This window comes from Balaenoptera physalus (assembly GCF_965194825.1).
Source record: "Balaenoptera physalus genome assembly, chromosome: 6".
In the NCBI taxonomy this organism is placed as follows: domain Eukaryota; kingdom Metazoa; phylum Chordata; class Mammalia; order Artiodactyla; family Balaenopteridae; genus Balaenoptera; species Balaenoptera physalus.
Window position 1 is genome coordinate 96,766,323 of NC_138885.1, and position 25,007 is coordinate 96,791,329.

Below are 25,007 nucleotides of genomic sequence, written 5' to 3' on the forward strand. Positions count from 1 at the left end.
TGATGATGATGATTATGAGGTTCTCCATCAAAACCTTATGTTTTTAGATATTTTTCCACTGATGAACTCATCATGGATCAGTCTTTAGTATTTGGGGCTGTCATTAATGACATAGAGGGCTTCTTGACCTGACCTGTAAACCTCTCATATTTTCTGCGCATAAAAATCCCTGGCTAATCTCAGTCTGGCGTGAGGGGGTGGATAAGAACCATAAATGCTTTTAAAGCAACATTTAGTAAGTCCTTCAGTTAATGAGGGGCCAAAATCATTTTCCAAGTTCACCTTCACTTCCGGTCCACCAAAGTTAGTGTTTATCTATCTTTTATGCCTTGGAGAGAAGGTTAACCTTCCTCAATCTTTTCAAAAACCTATTAGCCTCTCTGGCTCCTTGACTAGAACAAGTTATTGGTCACGTACCTGACTTGCGGAGAGAAAGGAAATGCCATGATCCCTCATTACCTGAAAATAGTTGTCCTGCTGGAATCTGCTGATGCACCTTTGCCAGCTGACGTTGTGAGCACACACACTTGCCCTGGTGTGGCTGCAAAGGCTGCACTTGTGACCCCGCGGAGTTCACTCATGAGAACATTTATCTGACTGTGATGATCACTGAAAGCCAAATCGGCCCAGGAAATTGAATGGTCCTCCAAAAACAAGGCAAAACAAAACAAAACAGAAAAATCTTCATCCTGAATGATCAGGAGGGTATCAAGAGTTCTTCAGATCTCTTTGGAGCTTTAAATAGCTTCCAGCCTCAGGAGGTAAATGAGCTTACAGCAAAGCTCCCTGCTTCTTCAGACCCAGGTGTCAGGGAGAAAACTGAAAACGGTAAATGACATCAGGGAGGCCTCTGCCCTGCAGCAAGAGACAGCGCTTCCGCTACGGAGCCAATGTCACTCCCGTAGAGACAGTGAATGGACGGTACTCAGCAGGTTTAAACTGCTCTTCCTACATAGGTGAAATGGCTGTGAAGCAAGGGTGAACCGTTTAACGTCTGCAGGAGCCAGTTCCCCAGATGAGTAGGACAACTCAGTCTAGGAGATGCGAGAGTGAAGGAGCCTGAGCTGAGCCGGAGAGCACACACCCTGTCTCTGCTCAGCTCCAGCCAATGGTCACCGTGTGGAAAATTGGACCCATGGTTGCCCCTCCCATTTATCTTTCTAGAGAAGCCCTAAGTCCAGATATGTATCTAAAATTTCCTAGTTTTTAAATCATGCAGCCAATTCATATTTCAAAAACACTGTGTGGATAAAGGCAGTGTAAACACAACTTGTCTTTGCACAGGATTGAGCCCATGGCCCCTAGTGGGTCCAAGTTCTGCATCAAATAATGAGACGTTTTCACGTGTGGCCCCTGCAATCGTCTGATAGTTCCAGTGAGTGCGCGGACGTGGCCTTGACCCCAGTCAGGGCTGCAGGTGGCTGTGTGAAGGGTCACAGAGGCGTTCTCATGAGTTGCCCACTTATATGTCAACTTACTGCTGTTTCATGTGGATGTGAAAGCCACAGAGAATCAAAGACAGCCTGCCTGAAGCTACTTCCTTTTTGTGGTGCTTCGTGTGCTAAGCTTACTCAGATGTGCTCATCTGTGGGAGATGAACTGGTCCAGTGTTGGCAAATAGGCGTGTCTCAATGCTTGCTAAAGCAGCTTAGTGGCTGCCTGGCTTCTAAGCCATAGCTACCATTGGTTAGAGAGAGTGCTGAGGTTTCTGCCTATGTTTGTGGGCTGATTCTGCTGGGAACCACAACTGGAACCACTGCTGCCGCCACTAGAAGAGAGTGGGAGTGTCCCAGTTTAGAGGATCTGTATTGTAATAACTTCACTCTCTAAATGTACATTCTGGACATTTGTTAGAACTAGAGAGAGAGAGACAGAGAGAGAGAGAGAGGATAGCAAGACCAAAGGAAAAGGTTAAAAATGTATTCCTACAAAATTTACTCCACCTGAGAAGGAATGTGTTAATCAGCTTGCAAATCTGCAGGATGTCAAGTGAGAGAAGAAATGGGATTTTTCTGTTACCTCTGTTGAGTTAAACCATTTTCTGTTACAAAACAAAGTGAAAATTGACATGAATGTCCCTTTTCATCCTATATTTTAAAAAAACTTCATTGAGTCAACAAATAATACAAACGTCTACTAAATAAAAGATCTTTGCTAGATGCTGGGTCAGAAAATATGACACCCAGATGCTGTTCTACAGGACATTATAGTTTAGTACAGGAGCTGAGAATAAGGAAAGAATGAGCATTTCTTTTTTTTTTTAATTGAAGTATAGTTGATTTATAATGTTTCAGCTGTACAGCAAAGTGATTCAGTTATACATATATATGTATCTATTCTTTTTCAGATTCTTTTTCATTATAGGTTATTATAAGGTATTAAGTATAGTTCCCTGTGCTATACAGTAGGTCCTGTTTGTTTATTTTATATATAGTAGTGTGTATATGTTAATCCCAAACTCCTAGTTTATCCCTCCCCACCCTTTCCCCTTTGGTAACCATTAAGTTTGTTTTCTATGTCTGTGAGCCTATTTCTGTTTTGTAAATAAGTTCATTTGTATCATTTTTTAAAGATTCCACATATAAGTGATACCATATGGTGTTTATCATTCTCTGTTTTACTTAGTATGATAATCTGTAGGTCCATCTGTGTTGCTACAAATGACATTATTTCAAGAGTGACCATTTATGATAAAAGTGTCACACTAGGTAAAGGAAAAATAGATAAACTACCATGGGAGATCGGCAGAGGAAAATACTACTTCCTGCTTTGGGGTGTAGGGAGATCAACAAGATTCTCTGGATGAGGAAGCGTTTGAACTGGTATCTGAATAACTGGTGAACTATGGACATATGGAAATGGGGAGAACAGTGTTGCAAATTGAACTAGATGTACAATTGTAGATGTACAATTTCAGCTGAAATAACAAAGACCAAAAGGCCAGTAGCTTAAACAAGATAGAAGTTTTTGTCTCGCACATGAGCCATCCAGAGCTAGTAGATGGCTCCACACACCCTCCATCTTCTTGCTGTGAAATCCTTAGCACACATCTTCCGTCTCATGGAACAAATTCTCTGCTTCAGCTCCCATCAGCCTGTCTACCTTCCAGGAAGCAAAGGAAAGGAGGAGACGTGGAAGGCCTATCAGTTCCTCTGGATACCAATCTGGCAGTTGCATATATCACTTTTACTTTTCAGTTCCCATTTCCAAGCGGCCTTTTTATTTGCTTGTTGTAACAAATTCAGTATTTATGAGAGTCTGGTCAGAAAAAGGAATATTCGTTTTTTTCAGTCTACCATGCAAGATGAGGGAAACCAAGTAAAAGTGCTGAAAAGAACACTGGGCTTCTTGGTGACAAACTAGTCACTAATTAGCCAAGTAATTGTGAATAGCTTTCCTAACCTATTTTTAAGGTCATAAAGTCCCAATATAAACCTGTAATTACAAATCAGCCTGATAAATACCCAGGTGTCTGTGAAAACAGAAAATTGAGAGTTGAAAAGTATGCTATGAGAAATTGGAACTTAGTCACACCTAGTTGCAAAGGAGACTAGAAATTTAACAGGGGTGGAGGCATATTACTACTAAAGAAAAAGTTTAGAAATGGGCACTGAGAGACAGCTCTCAGCCTGCCACTGAGCTTATAGAAAAGTGCCCTTGGGCGGGTGCATGATGCACTGCTCAGATCTGCTTTGAGAAATAAAGAGATTATATAAAGGGTTTATTCCTCTATCTGCTGGGAGTACTGCTGGAAGGCAGACATCAGCTGTTGGCCCTTTTGGAGGTTTCCCCTAATGAAGAAAACTGCCCTCAAAGTAGGCTACATCCAAGGATGAATCAGTGTGGGTTCCTCAAGGCCCAGCCTCCTCACCCCAACTCAGGACCAGACAGGCTCCAAAAGCTCCTCCTGTGTTGGGCCTTCATGGAAGCTCATCTCCCTCTGCCCAGTCCTACTTCCGTCTGTCCCCTTTCACAGCTGTAGAAAAGCACTCCCTAATAAACATTCTGTCCACTAACCTCTGCCTCGGAGTCTGTTTCCCAGGGAACCCCATCTGGGGCAGTCGCCAAGCGACTGGTTTGATTTGGAGCATAGAGTGTATAAAGGGGACAGCAGGAAGAGAGGAATGACCTGCAGCTCCAGGTAAAGTTGTAGAGATCTTGAGCTGTCGTGCATGGACTTTGCTGCTGCAAGCAGGTTTCTGAGGCTTGGAAGAATGGAAGTTGTCGGGCAGCAGTGTATACTATGGGCTGTGGGTAAGAGAGGCAGGAGGTGGGCAAACCAGTTAGGATACCAGGGTCACACCACAGATCCAGGATAATGAAGAACTGAAACAGGGCTGTGGAAATGCAGAAAGCAGTGGGACAGATCACACAGGTAGAAACAACAGAACTGGGCAGCTGGTTGTGGAACGTATGAAAGAGAGAAGAGTAAATGCTAAAGGCCAGGTTTGATACTTGGTGATTAGCGGACCGTTTTTCCTCAAAAAAATTTTGAGGAGGGACTTCCCTGGTGGCACAGTGTTTAAGAATCCACCCGCCAGCCGGGCTCTCCCGGAAGGCTGCGGCGGACACGGGCTCCCGTGCCTCTGGCCAAGGCCGGACTCTGGGCCTCTCCTGTGCTCCAGAGTTGTGACTTGTGACACTTTTCAAGCATGTGATTAAAAGAACTTGTGCTCTGCTGTCAAAAAAAAAAAGAATCCACCTGCCAATGCAGGGGACACGGGTACGAGCCTTGGTCCAGGAAGATCCCACATGCTGCGGAGCACCTAAGCCCGTGCGCCACAACTACTGAGCCCACGTGCCACAACTACTGAAGCCTATGCACCTAGAGCTTGTGCTCTGCAACAAGAGAAGCCACCACAATGAGAAGCCCCTGCCCTGCAGGAACTAGAGAAAGCCTGTGCGCAGCAATGAAGATCTAACACAGCCAAAAAAAATTAAAAAAAAAAAATTTCCCCCCTCAGGTTAATAAAAATACCTTTACAATTTTTTTTGAGGAAAATTGGGATGGTTACACTTAAAGAAACTTTTGACCATATCTCTGTGTAGCAAAAAATGAATTAAAAAAAAAACCTCTTACTTCCATGACTATAACCATAATTATACTATTTTGGTCTGAAACTGAAATTGTAAGCATTCAGCATTTCAGAAACAAGAGATGAGAACGACACTCCCATACTTATTAGGAGCCGAATATTGATTTGTCAGCAGAGTAGCTATTTATTAATAACATCATGGTAGCTCTCCACAGAAAAATATTATTGCTGGGCCATTATGACCTAAAGTGGAACACAAGGAAGGTGGTAACTGTTTTTGAGTCTCAAAACTACATTTTCAACGCCATGCAGAGAGATAAGATGCTTAAGGCATTTTATCAGGCATTTGGTATTTTGAGAAATGTGAGTTGAACCTAAGAAATAAAAGGAGCCAATCCAAGTAGAAACTCATGGTTACAGGTAATCAAAATGGCTCTATACGTCACTGAGTTCTTATGTAACCTCTCCTTTCCTGGTGATGTGTTGCCTGGAGCCACATTTCATTAGTTATGGTTAGAAACAAAGAAATAATTTTTTCTTTACTAAAGTTAAAAAAAACTCTGAGAAAGCCTTGTACTCAAATATTTATATGGACCAAACACTCAGATGAAAGGAGGAAAATGTAGACATTCAGTCCATTTTTGCTTTGTTCTCAGAGTCTATACCGACTAGGTAGCTGCCCGTATGAAATAAGAAGCCTTTGACTTTTTACAGACAAATGAACTACAGATGAATGTTTGTGGAAGAAATCCTTTGACTATCAAAGTTTGTAGGATTTCCAGTTAGTTACCCAGAAAGGCAAACAATTCATATGTCCACAAATCACATATCACTCATGTTAGCAGACTGTTACAAATATTTTGTGACATAAATCATCTCTCTGTTTGGGTGACTTTCCTGCAATAATTTGAGAGTTAGCTGAATAGCTTTGCAATTAGTTTGGTTAAAAAGCTTTATATATATTTACTTTTATTATAGTGAAAGAGAAGGATAAGTATTGAATTCCTTGCACAAAAAAGTGATTGCTATCTAAAACTGAACTTCTTGCACAAAAAGTGGTTGACAGCTAAAAATGATGTTGACATCTTGCTTTGGAAACAAGAGATTTTGTTTCTACCATGGAAAAATTAAACCCTGAAAGCATCCCTAGTGGAATAACCCCAACCCCTCATAATACTGTTCTTCCTCTTTTATAGATTCTCTGAGGGCCTGAGAACGCATTAACCTTTCTATTCAATGTGAGAAAGACTGTACTATACAATGTGTTAAATGGGGCTAACACTTGTTCTGGGAACCATTTCAGAGAAAGGGAGAAGCGTGGTATCAGACACCTACTGACAACCTGGTTCTGGACACTGGTTGAACTACAGTGATTTAGAAATGAAGTGGGTCATATTTGTAAATATGAGTTTTCAAAAGTGGTGAGAGACAGAGTTTGGGTCTATTAGCAGATGAGCATGACTTTAACTTTATTTCGTTTGCTCGGATTCTCTCCCGTGGTCTAAGGTTTTCTGTCTGAAACATTTGTAACTGGGGAAGGTAAGGTAGGGGTTCAACAGTCTTTACAACCAGCAGGACACTAGAGCGTTTCCAGACCAGCTGGGCATTCGATAAATTGTTTAATGCAAATGCTTCTGGTGTGTGGTTTGTTGCTTGATCTTTCTGGTCTTGAACTGGATCGATGTAATGGTTGTATAATAGATCTTTTGGACAATTCTCTCACTTATGCCTGTTACCTAGTGAGGAAGAGGTATTGAACTCAAGAAATCTGTTCCAAAATCAAATTTCTTTTTCCGCTGGTGATGACAACCTATGTTGGGTATCAAGGGCAGATGTCATGTTTGAGAGCAGAGGGCGTCAATTTTCTGATAGCAGCTCTGGATCAGGCTTACAAGCTGGAAAAAATCACGAACTTATATATGAGAATTTGTAAACGTCTCACTAAGATTTAATCAATGACTTTGCTGATGTCGCACATTTGTTGGAGTCTAGATATTTTCTTGCATGATTATTAATTCAAAGCCATGTGTAAATGGATGCCCCAAGATGTGTGTTAGGTATGAAACTTCATCAAAATATGGGATCCCAAGATAGGATGGGTATACATATACATACATACAAACATAGATGTGTGTGTATATTTGAATATGTAATATGCTCTTCTAGATCTATGCCTATAAAAATTATGTATAAATTTAAATTCCCCTAGGATTTCACCCTCAGATATGTCAGAAGCATGGGGCCTGTTAAAAGAAATTTACTCTGCTTCAGGAGCTGCTGGTCATTACAGGAGGGGTGGTCACCTCAATTCCTGAAGGTTTTTAAGGAAGGGGTGAGGGGAGGGTTAAAAAGAAGCCTGATTGCAGAGTGGCTGAATGGTGAAGCAGTGTGTGCTCTCTGCATGTTTTAGTAGGTTTCAGTAGCTTCAGATATGTGTGCCTAATGACACTTGAATTTGGTCGATACAAGTCAATTTTATAAGCATAAGGGGCTGAAGTTTTGTTCTAATGAGTACTGATGCAATTTCAAAGCTTGCATGGATTGAAGATCGTAAAAAGTTAGAAGTCATTTGTGCTTTAAAGCAATGTTTTTTCCCCTTAGTCTCTATTATGATACATGATTTTATTTCCTTCATTTCACTTTTGCTCTTTTAAGTTATCTTGTTTATTGATTTGTTTACTTAAATATTGTTAGTCTTTTCCAGTAGAATATAAGTTCTAAAGAGCAAAGACTTAGCTTATTTTGTTCATTGATGTATATCCCCCATGCCTGTAACAGTAAATGTCACAGTGGTGTGTGTGTGTGTGTGTGTGTGTGTAATATAGAACAAATGAATTGCTTTGGTTTGGGCATCTGTGTCAGTACATTTCAACGTCTTGTTCTTTGCCTGTCTTCATCTGCTGTGTTCCTCATTATTTGGGGATTCATCGTGGTTTAAATCATATCCTGATAATCTCTCATTTCACCCAGTAGAGGACATGCTTTGAAATACCGAGTATTGGGTCATTTCAAAAACCTCCTTTCTGCTCAGGAAGATGCCGTGGATGGACCCTCATATCTCAGGGTCCTGACCTCACTCCAGAGAAGGAGCGCAGGGATGAGACTGGTGATAAAAGAGAATAGTGACTGTTGTCATCCTTAGAGGGACTGGATTTCAGGGTAGGGTGTGGTATATTTGTGATTTCCTTCCTTGTTTTATTAGCACTGATTAAATGACTAGGTGGTCTAATAGAAGACATCCTAAATAACCAAAAAATTCTACTATTTTTGGTGAGTGAATTTTTACGTCATTTGTTTTCTATAAGGAATGAAAACATGAGCTTAAGGTCTTTTCTAAAATAACTTCCATAGATGATATGGACTTATAATTTTTTTTTACTTGAAATTTAAGTAAACAGAATGGGATTAAGCGTAATCCTTTGTTCTTGATATGATCTATCAGTCCGTTGGCCTTTTGTATGCAAGTATGTATTTATTTATTCACCTACTTATTTATTTAAAATCCTATAAAAATATCTATGAATCTACTACTCAGTGTGATAATTAGAACATTGACAGTAGTTAACATTATCTGTGAAACTTTTCCATCTTATCCATTGGACTCTTCACTCTTCCCTTCTAATGTAATTACTACCTTGACTCTTATAATAATCATTTCATTACCATTTGAAAACATGCCTAGTTTTATATTTTTACATATTTCTAATAAATGTGTTGTTTGGTTTTAGTTATTTTAACTTTATAGAAAGTGTATTGAAATTTTATATATAATCTTTGGAGACTAATTTTTCCTTCTCAATATTATATTTATAACACCATACATGGTGTTCCAACTAGCTGTACTTCATTTTAACTCCTGTGATAGCCAATTGGGTGAACATACTACAACTTAATTATTTATTTATTCCCTACTTTTTTGGCATTTGAATAGTTTCTGGGTATTTTCTATACGAATGGTATCTCTGTAAACATTCCTATATATATTTACTAGTGTACAAGTGAAAGAATTTCTCTGGTGTTTATACTGAGGGGTGTAATTGCTTACTCATGGGGTATATCAATGTTTAAGTCCTTTCTACAGGGATTGTACCACTTTTAATTCTTAATTTCAATAATTTTCTAAACTCCAGGATTTCAAGACGTTTATTCAATTAATAGATTATTACCACAAATCATAGAATAATAAATTGGTAAAGCAGAAAAGAATTTTGAGATTATCCATTTGGACCCATTTAATTTGCAGAGAACATTGATATATGTAAGAGAGTTGAAATTATTTGCTCAAAGTTCTAGAAAGAAGGGACTTTCAGATCTATCACCAAGTAGATTATGCAACCATCATTGTATTCTTTTTTTTTTTGAACATCTTTATTAGAGTATAATTGCTTTACAATGGTGTGTCAGTTTCTGCTTTATAACAAAGTGAATCAGTTATACATATACATATGTCCCCATATCTCTTCCCTCTTGCATCTCCCTCCTTCCCACTCTCCCTATCCCACCCCTCTAGGTGGTCACAAAGCACCGAGCTGATCTCCCTGTGCTATGCGGCTGCTTCCCACTAGCTATCTATTTTACGTTTGGTAGTGTATCATTGTATTCTCACCAGCATTTTCTGTTTCTCAAGTATGCAATGTTTGGTGAATAATATTAAAACTTCTATTTTTAAGGTAAAGAAGTTAAGATCTAAGAAAATAAAGATAAACAGCAGTGGAGTTATGCCAATTTAGCTTTAAAGTTGAATTTATTCAATGCACAGTTTTCCATCAAGTCACGTTGCCTTATGGGATTGACTTTGCTGATTGCTTCCCCAGCAGCCATTCCCAACTCCCTGGACAAAGTACTTTACTGTCTTACACTGGAGCTCTTTCCCTCAGACTTACTTGTATCTATAAATGACCAGGTAACATCTTTGTAGTCCATGAATTAAGACTTAGTCCACTGATGAAGGTCATAGAAATGCTTTTACTTTCTTGCTTAAAAAATAACAGATGTGTGGGGACTTCCCTGGTGGTGCAGTGGTTAAGAATCCGCCTGCCAATGCAGGGGACACGGGTTTGAGCCCTGGCCCGGGAAGATCCCACATGCTGTGGAATAGCTAAGCCAGTGTGTGACAACTTCTGAGCTTGTGCTCTAGAGCCTGCGAGCCACAACTACTGAGCCTGCATGCCACAGCTACTGAAGCCTGCATGCCTAGAGCCTGTGCTCCACAACAAGAGAAGCCACCGCAATGAGAAGCCCATGCACCGCAATGAAGAGTAGCCCCTGCTCGCCGCAACTAGAGAAAGCCCGCGCGCAGCAACAAAGACCCAACACAGCCTAAACAAATAAATGAATAAACTAACAAATAAATTAATTAATAGAAAAATATAACAGATGTGGCTGGGCTGAAACAACCCCTTCACCTACTTCCTGCCTTGAATGTAGATGTGATGTCTGGAGCTGCGGCAACTAACCTGTGAGTGCAAGGAAAAGTTAAGGGAATCACAGAAACATGGGCCTGATATCCTTGGGCCACGGAACTAACATCAGCAGCCACATGTTTCCAGATTTCTTATTAGGTAAGAAAAATAAACCCCTTTTCATTTAAGCTAATATATATATATATATATATATATATATATATATATATCTGTATATACATATATATGTATATATGTATATACATATATACTTAGGTTTTCTTTTACTGGTAGCTTAATGAATTCCTAGTTAATGCACCATGTTACAAAAATGATCTCAAACTAGATTTTGAATGATTCCCTTTTTCCAATGACTGAACATGAAAATCCTGTCATTGGATGAGCAATGTTTTTTCCCTCAGGGGAAATGATTTTATACTTTTATGCTTAACTTCTACTTTTAGATTATAGTCTTTCAATCAAAAACCCCATTTCAGAGGATGTGTCCATAATCACATTAAAGCAATATTTCCATTCAGCAAAAGCATGATTTAAAAAAAAAAGGGGGGGCACCAAATAAAGAAAAAAAAAACAAAACTCTAAATTGGCTGACGGACATTTTGATTTCTTTTTCCAGACATGAAAAAGAAATTTCATCAGTGCAAAGTTGACTAATGACACTCACTACTCCAGCCTTGGGTTCCAAATGAGACTATTCTCATAAATAAATTCAACCAGTATTAATTAAGAAGTTATATGTGTGTTGGACTCTAAAGCTGAGAGTAGTCAGACATGATTCCCAGTCTGAAGGAGCTTGCTGCTGGTTAGGGTAGGAGGGGGATGGTGAGGAGAGACAGATAAGCATACATAACAAATAGAATACAGTAAGCATATAATGGAAGTATGCACAAAATTGTGTAGGAATCTAGAGCAGAGTAGAGCTAACTCCCCTAGACACACACAAGTCAAGGAAAAGTTTCTCATCCCAGGAGCCCTTCTCATACTGTAAGATGTTTTATGCCTTCAACATATAGGTCTATGTCCTTATTTGTCCTTTCACAGATGTTTTCTTCTTGGCAGAAGTCCTTAATTGTCAGTAGACCTCTGGCTTTCTGAGCTGTAAATCCCTCTGCTCCAGCTATTATGTTGAAGTAGAGATTATATGTTGTTTTTTGATACTCCATCATAACTGAAGCCTTAGGGAAAAAAACTTGCTATTGCTAAAAACTTAGATCTTGTCATTGTTGCCGTGGTATGTAAAACAAATAGAAAACAAATCACTTGTAGTCTCCTTTGGAAATGAGTAGCCCAAAAGATGGGACAATTCTGAAAAGCCAATACTTACAGTAGTCACTCTTAAAGTGCTGGGGTTATTGCAAAGACATACACTCATCTCTTGACAAAGCCACAGGAATCCCTATGGGCTTTGCAACCTACTGGAAAGAATGGGCAAAAGATGAATGTATCTTGAGAAATACCCTAGAAAGAAACCACCACTAAACCTGTTATCATAACCATAGTATTTTCACTTGTGTAAGTAGGAAAAATATGAATGAACCATTCTTTTTTTTTTTTAATTAATTAATTATTTATTTATTTTTGGCTGTGTTGGGTCTTCATTTCTGTGCCAGGGCTTTCTCTAGTTGCGGCAAGTGGGGACCACTCTTCATGGCGGTGCGCGGGCCTCTCACTATCGCGGCCTCTCTTGTTGCGGAGCACAGGCTCCAGACGCGCAGGCTCAGCAATTGTGGCTCCCGGGCCTAGTTGCTCCGAGGCATGTGGGATCTTCCCAGACCAGGGCTCGAACCCGTGTGCCCTGCATTGGCAGGCAGATTCCCAACCACTGCGCCACCAGGGAAGCCCAATGAACCATTCTTGTATTCCCGAGTAGCTTTCCTTTTCTGCACATTTTAGACTCAATGTCCAATATCATCTGACTACTTACTTCAACTTGTCCTTATGAATTTGATGACACTTAAAGACTAATCCACTTATCCCAATGGGCATTCCAGGAAATTGTCATTGTTTATTGCCATCTTCAAATGATGGAATAGCATAAAAAAATGAGAGAAAGTAATTATTTTTACTATCTGATCCTAAATGTTAAAGAAGCACCCTATTCCTAAAGGCTGGCCCCATCATTTGCAAATTAATGCACTGCTGAAGATGCAAACTATATAACTGCTCTCGAATTTCATTAAAATTAATCGGAAGTCCTTTTTAATGTCTTTGAGAATTGCTTCAAGTGGCAAAAATCAGAAAATCTACCCATGGGTCACATCAGCTAATTGCGATTTACTTCTCCACTAGTCATTGTTTCAGCCTAGGCTGCAACCGCACAAAACTGAAACAACTCTCCAGATGACAAATGCCAGTCAAACCAGTTATTTAGCATCATGTCATTTTAAATGACCCATTGGTTTCCTGAATATTTTTTAACAAGTCAGAATGATGATGTAATGGATTGATTCCAGATGTAACTTGTTAAAATTATTCTCTCTGTAAGTTGTACCTGCCATATGCTCCCTCCCTGTTGGTATTGGGGAGCCAATAGGGGAATAAGGATAGACTACTGTGAAGAGAATAGAGAGTGACAGTCAGTGTATGTGTTTGTACAAGCACACTGTTTAGGACAGATAAATGACAATGTGTAAAGCTAAGTTTTGGAAACAGAACCATGTTCTAATTCTTACCAACTAACTTACTCAAGGAAAATCCCTTAGCAGCAAACTGGGGGGAAAGAGGAGAATAAATGTGAGACCATATATATGAAAATAATGTTTGGCAAAATGTAGGTGCTAATCAAATGTGTGTCATTGTTAGAGAGAGGCTAGTCTGTGGAAATGAAACCACAGGGATAAGATATCAAACTAAGCAAACTTATATGTTTAACAGAGTATTAAATGTTTCATTAAAATGATTTGATGGTGGCTTTCTTTTTATTGAAATGCAAGAATTAGTGTGCCATTTTCCTCTTGCAGTTATTAGTAAGGTTCAGATTAAAGATACATATTTCTTTCCAAGAATCTCTCCAAATTGCCCTAAGCAAGGAATTCTAAATGTATGTTACAACAGAATATATAGTTATTAAGGTCTTCTAAATAAAAATATTCATAAGATGACTACTTAAATTTCAAGTGCAAGTTGGTAAATTGTATGTAAGAGAAATGTTTAATCAAAGTATTATTTTCTAGACTGGCAGTATAAAAAGTTTTACTAAAGGTCAAAACTTCCAGTCCCAAGTAATTATATTGAAAGGAAAAGAAAAAAAGTATATGAGCAGACACTAGCTAGGCTTTTAAAAATATATATTTTTAAAGTCTTAGCTCCCATTGGCAAGAGTTGTCCTAGGATTTCTGGTTGGGACGGCAATGTCACACACCCTCAGCTGCTATAAAGCTGGGGTGACCATTTCAATTTATTATCTTATTATACTTACATCTTATTACTTATTATAGTACAGCTGGAGCCCAACTACAATGGTCTTTACCTTCACTTCGCTTCAGCCTCTCACTTCAGAGGCTGTGCTCAGAATACAGAGCTGCTCCACCTCTGAAATCTGAAGCCTGAATATCCCTCTTCCTGACTAGTACCTTTCAGTGTCCCCTTTTTTCTCCTCTTACACCTGTTTTTTCCCTTCAACAGGGCTTCAGTTTTCTTCATTTCCAACCAGTCTTTCATCTCTCTACCCCTCATCTCTTTTTTTCTAACCTGTGTATACCCTTGATTCCTTTGCATCCCTCTCCTTCATCAGCATTTGCCCAAAAAAGTTCTAACACAGGATCAATATAATTATGACCGTTCTTTTCTCCTACATTCAGTCAGAGGAGCACTGAAGGATAAAAATAATAACTAGCATTTAACAAACACTTTGCTACATGCAGCACCATTCTAAGTGCTTTGCATGTATGAACTCATTTTATCCTCACTAGCCATAGGGAGATTTTTGCCCATTTTACACGCAATAAAACTGTTTCATAAGGGTTAAGTAACTTGTACAAAGTATTACATCAAATAGAAGACACCGTCAATTGTAAACATCTCATTATCTGAAAAAAGCAAAAGAAAATATTGCAATTCTGATTGTAAGGTGCCTTCAGTTGATAGATAAAACCTGATTTCAGTGGTGTTAAATGTGAAAATTTGCATCTAAGAATCAATCAAATGTGACACATGAGGGAGATATGGTGCAAACCCAGGCAGTTTGGAGATTCATCCATATGCTATTCTGCCTCATAAAAGCCAAACAAGCGTTCAAAATGGTCTGTTACAAATTCATGGTCTCAAATTTTGCCTGGGCATTTAGTACTTCCTTTAGTCTCTTTCTCTCCCTTCTCTTATCTCCTCTCTTCTTTCTCTTCTTTTCAAAGATTATTCAAAGCCTTTTCATTCTCCTTAAATTCCTTACTTAATACCTCCTCTCATTCACTTTTTGTGAATGACTACGGACCATAGTTCATTAAGAAATTGAGACCATTGGTCACCATCTGTCTCAACTCCTGCTCTCCATCCAACATACCATACACTGATGTATCCATATCCAGAGGGAGCCTTTCTTCCTCCTTGTTCAGAGAGCAAAGCTATCCCTTCTGTGTAATGCTGACTCTTCCCTATTCCCTTATCCCTATTGCTTCTGTGTCTTCTGAGATTGTTAGTTATCCTTCTATCTTGAATTTAAACTCCTCCCTGTCTGTTGGTTTCTCTCCCTCAGCTTGTAAACATGACAAAGACCCAACCCTTAACCTCCTGTTCCAATTCTTCTCCCTCTTCTTTTCTAAACTTCATAGAAAGTGCTTCTCAGGGACTGTCTGCATTTCCTTGCTTTCCATTTCTGCCTCAGCTCACCATTTCTCCCCCAACACTCAGTCAAAATTGTTCTTAATAAGCAATTTGGTGACGTACTATTTTTTAGAGCCAATGGAAAATTCTTTGTCTTCATTTTATGGACTCCCTTTTCTGAATCTGTGTGCTGTGGTTTATTTCTTCCCTCTGTGAAATCTTTATCTCATTGGTTTCCAAGGCACCACATTCTCCTGGTTCCTCTTAATTCTACTTTTTAATCACTTAGATATTGGCATTTCCCAGATTCTATCCTTAGGTTACTATTGTACCCACTTTACATACTTTCCTATGAGGTTTTTAACTATTGCCCACAGGTTGACAAAATCCCGAATTTAGACTTCTTTCTTGAGCGCTATGTATGTGTTTATCTTTAGTCCCCTCCTCTTCCTTGACTATTCAGCTTCTCCATTTGGATGTCAGTCATCTCAAACTTAACGTGTTGAAAAGCAAATTCTTTCTTTTATTAGTTTCAGGTGTACAACATGGTGATTCAAAATTTTATCTATTGTAGTCTGTTTGAAGTTATTATAAAATATTGGCTATATTCCCTATGCTGTACAATATATCCTTGTAGAAAAGCATATTCTTGAGTTTCCTTTCCCAAACCTATTCCTCAAACCATTTTTCCTCTCTCAGCTGATGGTTCCAAACCTCCATTTGCTTAGCCCCCAAAACTTGAAGTAATCTTGAATTTTTCTCTTTTTCTTGCACAATACATCCAGTCTATCAATAAATCCTGTCCTTTCTACCATCAAAATATATTCAGAATCTGGTCACGTTCACCAACTGTACTGCTACCACCCTTATCTAAGCCACTATTACATCTCATCTGGATTATTGCAGTAGCTCCTAACTGGACTCCCTGCCTCTGCCCTTGCTCCCCTCTAGTCTGTGCTCTACTGAGCAACCAGAGTGGATTTCTGACCACCTTTCTGACCTTATCTCCTACCACAATACCCAGAAAACACTCTTATCACACCACATATGTTCCAAAGCAATTATGCTTCCCCTATGCTCTACCTGGAGCATTCTCTCACATGCATATGCATGACTCACTCTTTCACATTAATAAATCTTTACTTAAATATCTCTTCCTCAGGAAGGACTTCTCAGTATTCCATATAAAATAGCTCTTCTCCCATTATCCTTTCCTAGTCCCACTTTACTTTTCCTTGGTGATCCTTTGTTTTTTTCTTACCATAACTGACACATTACACATATACTTTTCCTCGGGCTTCAGAATTAAAAACACTCATTATTGACTCATGACACTATTTGTTTATTTAATTAACTAGTTGTGTGTTTGTTTTTGATACACAGCTGTAAACTCATCATTTAACACAGAAACTAGAAACACAAATCACTATACATATATAATTTTTAAATTAAAATATAAATTTTCTTCTCCCACCCCCACTACAGTATAAACTCCATAACTACAGGGACTTTGTTTTATTCCTTCTGTGTGCACAGCATCTAGAATAGTGCCTGACACACAGGCACTTGAAAATAAAGTAAGCACTGCATATTTATACACCAATATTTTCAAGGGTAATGTAACTTTCAACATGTCTAAAACCAGAATTAAATCCCCACATCTTTACCTCTGTTCTCCTTTCTCTCTCTGCACTCCTTCCCTTGACTTCCCTTCTTCCTATCACTTGACTTTGTTCCCCAGAAGCACAGGACCACTTGGATGCTCCCTCCCTGCCTTTGATCATGCTAACTTCTCTGCCTGAAGGAGACCATTCCCTCCCCTATGGCTCCAGGAAAACTGTATAACTTTTTCTTCAAGAAGGTCACCAGTCACCTCCTCAAACACACTGTCTCTGCCCCCTCCTTTCCCTTTCTCTTTCTCGGGGTTCTCCCACACCAATCTCTATCCCTTGTGCTCACACACTATGCTTCTGTAATTATCTTCTCCAAGAGGCTGAGAGCTCCTTGAAGTTCAGGAAGCAAGTTGAAGCCCTCATTTATGATCTTTTCCCACTTCCTCAGAAGATAAATAGAAGCAGACATTCGTATGTTCAGTTCACAGATTGAGAAACTGATTTCAGAGGAAGAGAAAAAGCCCAGAACCCCTAGGAATCCTCTCGAGATCTCTTTCTTCCTACCACTTGGGTAGAGGGAATGTTCCTCATGTCTTTGGTAAACCTTGCTATAAGCCTGGGTTCCTCCCTGTGCCCCTCTGGAAGGTAACCATGGATACTATTGAGCTGGCACAAAAGCCTTCAGTTAGTGGAGACTACCAGTGGTTTTCAGGATGCTTAGAGGGTTCTGAGGTGAGGGGGCAAAACCGTGCCTCAGGCTCTTGGTCTGGGTGTATTTCAGTTAGGGTGGGCCCTAATTCTCAGCAGAGCCCCCAAAAGGTGACAGGACTGACTAAGATATTAACTAGCTTTGAGTTGAGAACCAAAGAGAATCTCAGACATCTCCTCTTCTCGGAAAGCAGGAACCCCTCTGTGAAATCTTGAGCAATGGGCTGACGCAAGCAATACTAGCAGCAGCTCGGGCTCCCGGGGTGATCCAAGCCACAGAGCCTGGAGATAATGGGGTCTCCTGTCCCCATTCAAGGGGAGCTTCCAGTGGTGCCTTGTCCCTACCCACATTCTTGCCTCAAGGGTGTGTTTCTTTTCAGAGCCCAGGACCACAGGCAGGCAGGAGAAATTCACACCCAGGATGTCACTGGGATGCACCTTAATTTCCTTACTGACCGCTGGGAGGGCACCCACGTGCATTCTCTGACCCTAGGAGTCCTGCGTCTTCCCTGCTATCACTTTATTCTCAAACAAGGAACGTCTGGAGAGTAGAGATCTAGGGAGCCTCACTTGCTCCTTGAAGGGCGCGGGACTGGGTCCCAACTTTCCAGTTCCCGCCAGCAGTGTCACGCCTCCCAAGGTAGGACCGGGAAGCCCAACCACACAAAGGCTCAGTTCCGCTGGTGGAGCGGGGGTGTGGGTCAGTGTCAATGAGGTGTGTGCGGCTAAGCCTGCTTGTTTTCTGAAACGAAATCTTCAGGGGAGGGAGGGAAGAGGAGGGTGCAGGAGATGGACCTGGGGACAAGAGGTGGCGGCCGTTTCCCGGCGTTTTGACGTAGACTTGAAGAGGCGCCGAGCACTCCCGCTGCTTAAGAAGAGGCACCGTAACCTCCAGGACGCTGAAGGTGGGGACCGTCACTTGCTCAGGGAGCAGTCAGCATTTTCTCTCCACGCACCCCAAGGAATCCAGAGAGGGCTGCGCAGGTAAGTGCGGAGGGGCTCCCTTCTGTGACCTGGGAGTAAAGCCGCGGAGTAAGGAGGCTAATGGGGCACGAAGGACACAGGGTGTCCCAGGCAGCTCCGCCCTGAGGAGGGAGAGGCGGTGGAAGCAGGTGCGGGATCGAGCCGTAGGGAGCACAGCGCGGGGCTTGTGGCAGGACGCACGCAGGATCCCAGGGTAGAGGAACTTCCAGGCTTGGGGAAGATTCTCCGAAGGGAAGGGAACCTGACGGAGCCAATGTGAGCGCTGCGGCGCGAGCAGGCAGCGAGCCCCAGACTCGCCAACTTCAGCACCCTGGACAGTATCCCGCCCTTGGTCTCCTAATAAACTTAGCACTGACAGCTTCGACTTGTCCCCTAAGGAAAAACAACTTTTACGGCCCCTCGACTTTGATATTTTAGTTCAGAAGAGGACATATTAAATTTGATTTTGTTCAGGTAGGTATCCTGTGTAAATAATCTGAAATATAGAGGAAATATTTTTGAATAACTTTGTATCTCAACGTGCCTCTTCAGGAATGTGCCTGTTCAAAGACAGTTTCTGAAATACCGATTTAAGGGAGACTCAGTATGTTTTGCTGCTGTACAGAAGAGAAAGATTCCATCTTATGGTGTTATTATCAAGTGTTTCCAATATAGACATATTCTCATGAGAATTCCCATGAGCTGTGCCTTGCTTGCCTTCATGATACTAACATCTAAAAGATTTGGAAATATAAAACTGAAAGTCAGCTGTATATGCCCTCCTGCTTTTTCTTTACACTAGAGTTGTTTACGTGTAATATACATTTTGTATATTATATACATTTGTGAAGATTCAGGTAAACCTTTTTTTCTGGGAAAAAAATTGGTTTATTATTATTTTAAGTACATCATTTCTCATTGGACTTGTCTGAAGTGTAACATAATAATTTCAAAGTGTATATGGATGTCTTGGTTTTATTGCAACCAGCTTTGAAAGCCAGAAAAGCTGAATGAGAGGCAAATACTTTTTGTTAAAATTCTTGAGATTTATAGCAAGATGAGAAAAATGAGAAAAGATCATCTTTACGAAAATTATGTAAGAATTGCAGAACATTTTAGGTGTTTGTAAAATGTTTATTAATTCTACTCTAATGGGTTGAATATACCTTGGTTCCCATACTTTTATCACACTTTCTTGTGTTTATTTTTATTTATAACATTTTACAATTCTTATGCCTTTTTTTTAATAATAAAAGGAACCATACTAGGAAAGCATCCAAGGGTAAAATATGTTCAAATTCTTAATTGCATGGGAGTCCTGGTTTAGGATAGCTAGGCTAAATTATGCAATTATAGAATAATAAAAGCCATGTAGCAAGACTGAAAATTTTCACTTAATACTCTTTTAAACTGTATTTCTCTGTGCTAGAGAAAAACAAGTTTACTTATTTATCTTACAAAAGAGCACACCTTAGGAATAAATCTTTCTTAATCTAAACATCTTGGTTTTATACTACCTGGCTTGACAATGCATCATTTTAGGTAGAATGGGGCTTGTGAGATGGGAGGTAGGATAAGACTTTTCCCAGAGATGATGGTATGTTTCCTTTGCTGGCACCAAGGTTCTTAAAGGCATAATTATTTTCTTTACTGAGTGGAGCACAAGCAAGAACTCACATGAAATATTTCCATCTTGCGCAGTTTCAAGGCCATGGCCGATCCTGGGAACAGAGGAGGGATCTACCGCCCCTTGAGTCTCACCTGCTCCCTGCTCATTGTGGGAATGTGCTGTGTGTCTCCTTTGTTCTGTCACAGCCAGACAGATCTGCTGGCTCTTAACCAAGCTGATCCTCAGTGCTGGGAATCTTCTTCAGTACTCCTCCTAGGAATGCGGAAGCCTCGAATTTCCAACACTGTTTCAGGTTTCTGGGATTTTATGATCTACCTGAAGTCATCTGAGAACTTGCAGCATGGGGCATTGTTTTGGGATCTGGCCCAACTCTTCTGGGACATCTATGTGGACTGTGTCCTCTCCAGAAACCATGGCTTAGGAAGGAGGCAATTGGCTGGAGAGGAAGAGAAGATCTCAGCAGTGCATCCACAGCACACAGGGAGAAAAAAAGGTGGTCAACCCCGGGTCCCATGTCTTTTGAAAGGATCAATCAAGTATGAATGTGCTGAATTGTGAGGAAGAGGGAAATGGCTTTAGGGGAATCCATTGCCACACATAGCCTCCTCAGGGGTGAGCCCAAAGAGCGCGCAAGTGATAGGAAGATAGATAGCACTTCCTTTTGTAATTTGCAGTAGCTGTTTTTATCAACATATTGTCCTCATCTTCATACTTCAACAGCAGCAAAGAAGAATCAGAAAGACAAGTAGGAAAAGAGAGGATCCCTAAAATACAATATCAAGGTATAAAGGGATGCCCCCAAATTAACATTATTTTTTTCAGTTAGGCTGAACATTGGTAGTCATAACCTGTGTTCACTTGCTATGGAATTGGGAAGATTTGAATATAAGCCTGGGGAAGGCTCACAGCACACAAGCTCTTGCCCCTTTTAAATAGAAAAACAAAAACAGAAACAAAAACTAATTGCTTTCATGTAAATGGGAAGGACTCCTTGAGATGTACTTACTTAGTTGATGGATAAATGGTAGAAAAATCAGCTGGCTTGCAAATTCACTCTTCCTTGTTTTTTTGAACAAATTGCAAATAAGTAATTAACTTCCAGCAAGCTGAGTAATTAATTTTTAGAAATCTGGAACTTCCTACAAATTTAGAGATTTTTCACTGAAGTAAATATGGTAATCAAATGCAGTCTTCTCCAGGGGCACTAGAAAAAATATCCTTTATAGAATTAGAAAGAGTGTGAATAAATCACTGTAAGCTGAGAATAACAGCCTTATTCATACTGTTTTTGTTCCTTTTTTGGTGTTGTTTCAACCAATGAGCTTCTAAAGCTTGCAGCAAGGGCTGTTTGGGTGGTAGTAACTATTTATGCACTAGTGGAAAACTGAAGCATAAATAATTTTTGCAGTTGTACATTTGATTGTGAGAACTGTTATATGTTCCTGTAAAAAGTCTATTAAAATAGCAATTAACAGTAATAGTTACACATCAATCTTTTCCCAAGATATTGTAGAACATTTAAATATTTAGTTTGTTTTACAGTAACAAAAAATATGATTAGCTGATCCATAAAGGCAGATAATCAGTAACAAAAACTATGATGATCCATAAAGCCAGATAATCCACCACAATTATTTATGGATAAATTTATTATTTTGGCAAGTGTTATTGTCACTTAAACCAATTTCCTTTTTCAAAGGAAATATTCTTTTAGCAGCTTAGCTACTAAAGCAGAAATACAAAATGATTATCTTTAAATGTTGGTTACCAATATTTTAAAAATATTTTGAACAGAGGCTTCCCAGGCATCAGCATCAGTAAGGACTGTATATTTTCTTCATCTGTACTGTAGGCTCTTTTTTCCATTCTTACTCTACTTAACAGTGGTACTCAAATTACTACCACTATTTCTTGTTTTTGTATTTTGCACTCACTTTGAATTACTTTAAGTATCTATAGAATAAATGAAAATAATATTTGTGTTCAATTTAACCAGAAAATAATTATCTATAATTATATATTATAATTAATTAAATTAATTATATTATATAATTTAATTGTATATTAAAATTACATATATATATAATCTCAAAAACAGCTTTCAGTTTGCTTGCTTGCAACAGGCTACTATAATAGTCTGAGACAACATGTAATTTTCTGAGCATACTTCAATATGGCATTTCTATCTTCTTTTTTAAAATAAAAAAGTAGATTTGTCTTCAGCTTTGGAAGTCACTTCCTTCATCTTGCTACAGAGTTGCTATTGACCCAGCTGGTCTGCAAACTTTACTAGGCGTTGCTTTGCAAATATTAGGGGCAAACATTTCACTTTATTGAAGTTATTTTAATGTTTGACATAAACAATTGTTGCAGACCAGGAAATAAGACTTTCCATTTGTATTGTATAATCAGTCAAAGAGGGTCTTGGGTCAAGAAGACACCCTGTCTGAAAGTTAGTTTCAGGAACATCGAGATTTCATCTCAAGAGGCTTGATTAAATCTCTAGTGGCTCAACTGGGCTCTGGATGTACCTGCACAGATTCTTCACTAATTTTTTCTTTTGTCCCTGGGGAATTAATATTCTACTAGGTTGGGATGGGGGTGAGGGTGAAGAAGTGTTTGTCTCCATAGTTCTCAGGGAAATCACATCATCAGAGCAGAAGGGAAAAACTAAAATAAGTGTCTACATAATACCCGGAAAGGTTCTTGCTATTTTGATGTCTTCAAGTTAAATAGTTTAAATTCACTTGAGAAATGTTGCAATGAATCATGCCTTATTAAAAACACAAAACTCCTATACAACTTTGTATGTTAATATATTTGTTAATATTGAGTCAGCAAATATGAACACAAGAGAGATCAAATAGCTACGTAACCTTGGGCAAGTTAATTGACTTATTTAGCTCTCAGTTTCTTCATCTGAAAACGAGGGATATGGGAAGAATTAGAAGACCCTTAAAGTCTCTTCACATTCTGTGTTCTGAAGTTCTGTGATTCTATAAACAATAAATGTATGAAAAGTGTGGATTTAACTATAGAAAGAATCTGGAAGAGCTTTACTCCAAGGACAGCTTACCGAGCTGAGTGATGACCTAGACATTGTGGTGGTTTATAACTTTAACAAGCAGAAACAGAGGCAATCCAGAAATGAGAATTCCAAAAATTCTGAGGGCCAAAGATATCATCGTTTGAGAAGACTCAAAAGAACATTGTTATTTTGTCTAGAAAGATACAAGCTAACAGCTGAATGCCAAAATAGTCAGAAGGCTGAAGAGGCTATACCCAGGCTTAACTACTAAATTATGATGGATTCTGTGAAGGCACAGAGGGAGAGAGAAATTGATTTAGGAAAAGAGTAGGCTGATAATATCTCCCAAATAGAAAATAACAGAGTTGAGGTTAACACAAGGGTTAGTAAAGGCTTCAATACAAATGAAAGGATTTTGAAGTACATCCTTGTTTGTGTCAAAAATGATGATCTCTTCCCTCAACAAATCTTGCTCTGCCCCTGAGAGGAACAGAAAAACTTGCCTGCCTGAGCCTGGCAGTTTGGATGGTCTAGAAAAATTGTGAGTCTTTGCTATCCTCTGTGACGTGAAAGTTAAAATTTAGATTTATAATTTGATGATGTTTGCAGTCAGTGTCTAACTAGCTGGCAAATGTTCATAATGCTTATTTTTTAAACATTAAGCAGAAGAGAAAACAATGCTTCAGAAATATAAGTTAGATTCACAAATGCTTGATTTTCTACTTTACTCACTCCGAGAAATTTTGTAAGCAACACATTAAGAAATTACCAATCTAGATATCTATTCTAAAGAATCATTCAGAGCTGTAGCCAATTTTGCAGTATAAGGTTCTTCACTGCAATATTATTTATAGCAACAGAAAATTGGAAATAATCTAAATGTCCCATAATAGGGTAATGGTAAACTAAATTATGGTATAAAGTATGTATGTGTAAAACTATGGTTCTCTCTGCAAGATTATATTATGCGTGGTTTAAACATTTTTCTTTATATTTTTATATTAAATTTATATGATGACAATTTTTTACTTTTTTAGTCAGAAAAATATATTTTAATACATATTAATCAAATAGGAAATGTATTTATTATAATCTACTTAATTCATATTATATAATTAAACTTCATAGGACACAAAGTTTTGCATAAATAAAAATTTCAAATACACCTCTGCAATAAATTTATACAGAATATTAATAGCCGAGTGGCAGAAGCAGCAAACATTCTTTTAAAAACCAAGTCATTGATACTTAATTAGCCTGAAAATAATTTGGTGACCTAATGACTAGTTGCTTTTCTCTACTTTTAGGTGTATATCCTCAGCAACCAAGAATCCCTTCCCTAAAGAAGAAAGAGTTGATTGAAGACTTGATAAGCATGCATGCACATAGGAGTGGGTCTAAGTTCATTGGAAAAGTGACCAATGTCCTGGAAATAAAGAGAAAATAAATTGAACCTCAGAGCTAATGCACATCTTGGAATTTAAATATATATATATTTTTTTCTTGACTACTGATCATTTATTTACTTGAAATGGTGGGAGCATCCAGAGACAACTCTTAAGCCACATTCTCTGAGTACTTAGTTTCATTCTTTTAGGCTGCTAGCATGTTCCTTCAAATGGCGACATTACTGCCAGACCATCCCACTGTCTGAAACAGTTAAAATAGCTTCCAAAGATGAGCAGGGGATCGTGCTACTCAGATTCTTGTATTCATCTTGATCATTGTTTTGGGATGCTTGACATTGTTAATGAACTAGAGTGCCACACATTTAACTTGAATACACTGCATGACTTTGAAATATTAACCACTGGATTGCTTATGCACAGGCATATAAGAGACTATATT

The 25,007-nt window shown here is 39.0% G+C and overlaps 1 protein-coding gene across 1 annotated transcript; it reads left to right on the forward strand.

Annotated features, from left to right (window-relative positions):
- Positions 1 to 17,585: 17,585 nt before the first annotated feature.
- Positions 17,586 to 24,976, forward strand: FAM237A (family with sequence similarity 237 member A). Its single transcript, XM_082467408.1, has 2 exons — positions 17,586 to 20,624; positions 24,467 to 24,976. The coding sequence occupies exons 1-2, from the start codon at positions 20,213 to 20,215 to the stop codon at positions 24,604 to 24,606; spliced, it is 552 nt and encodes a 183-aa protein (XP_082323534.1). The 5' UTR covers positions 17,586 to 20,212; the 3' UTR covers positions 24,607 to 24,976.
- The last annotated feature ends 31 nt before the right edge of the window (positions 24,977 to 25,007 follow it).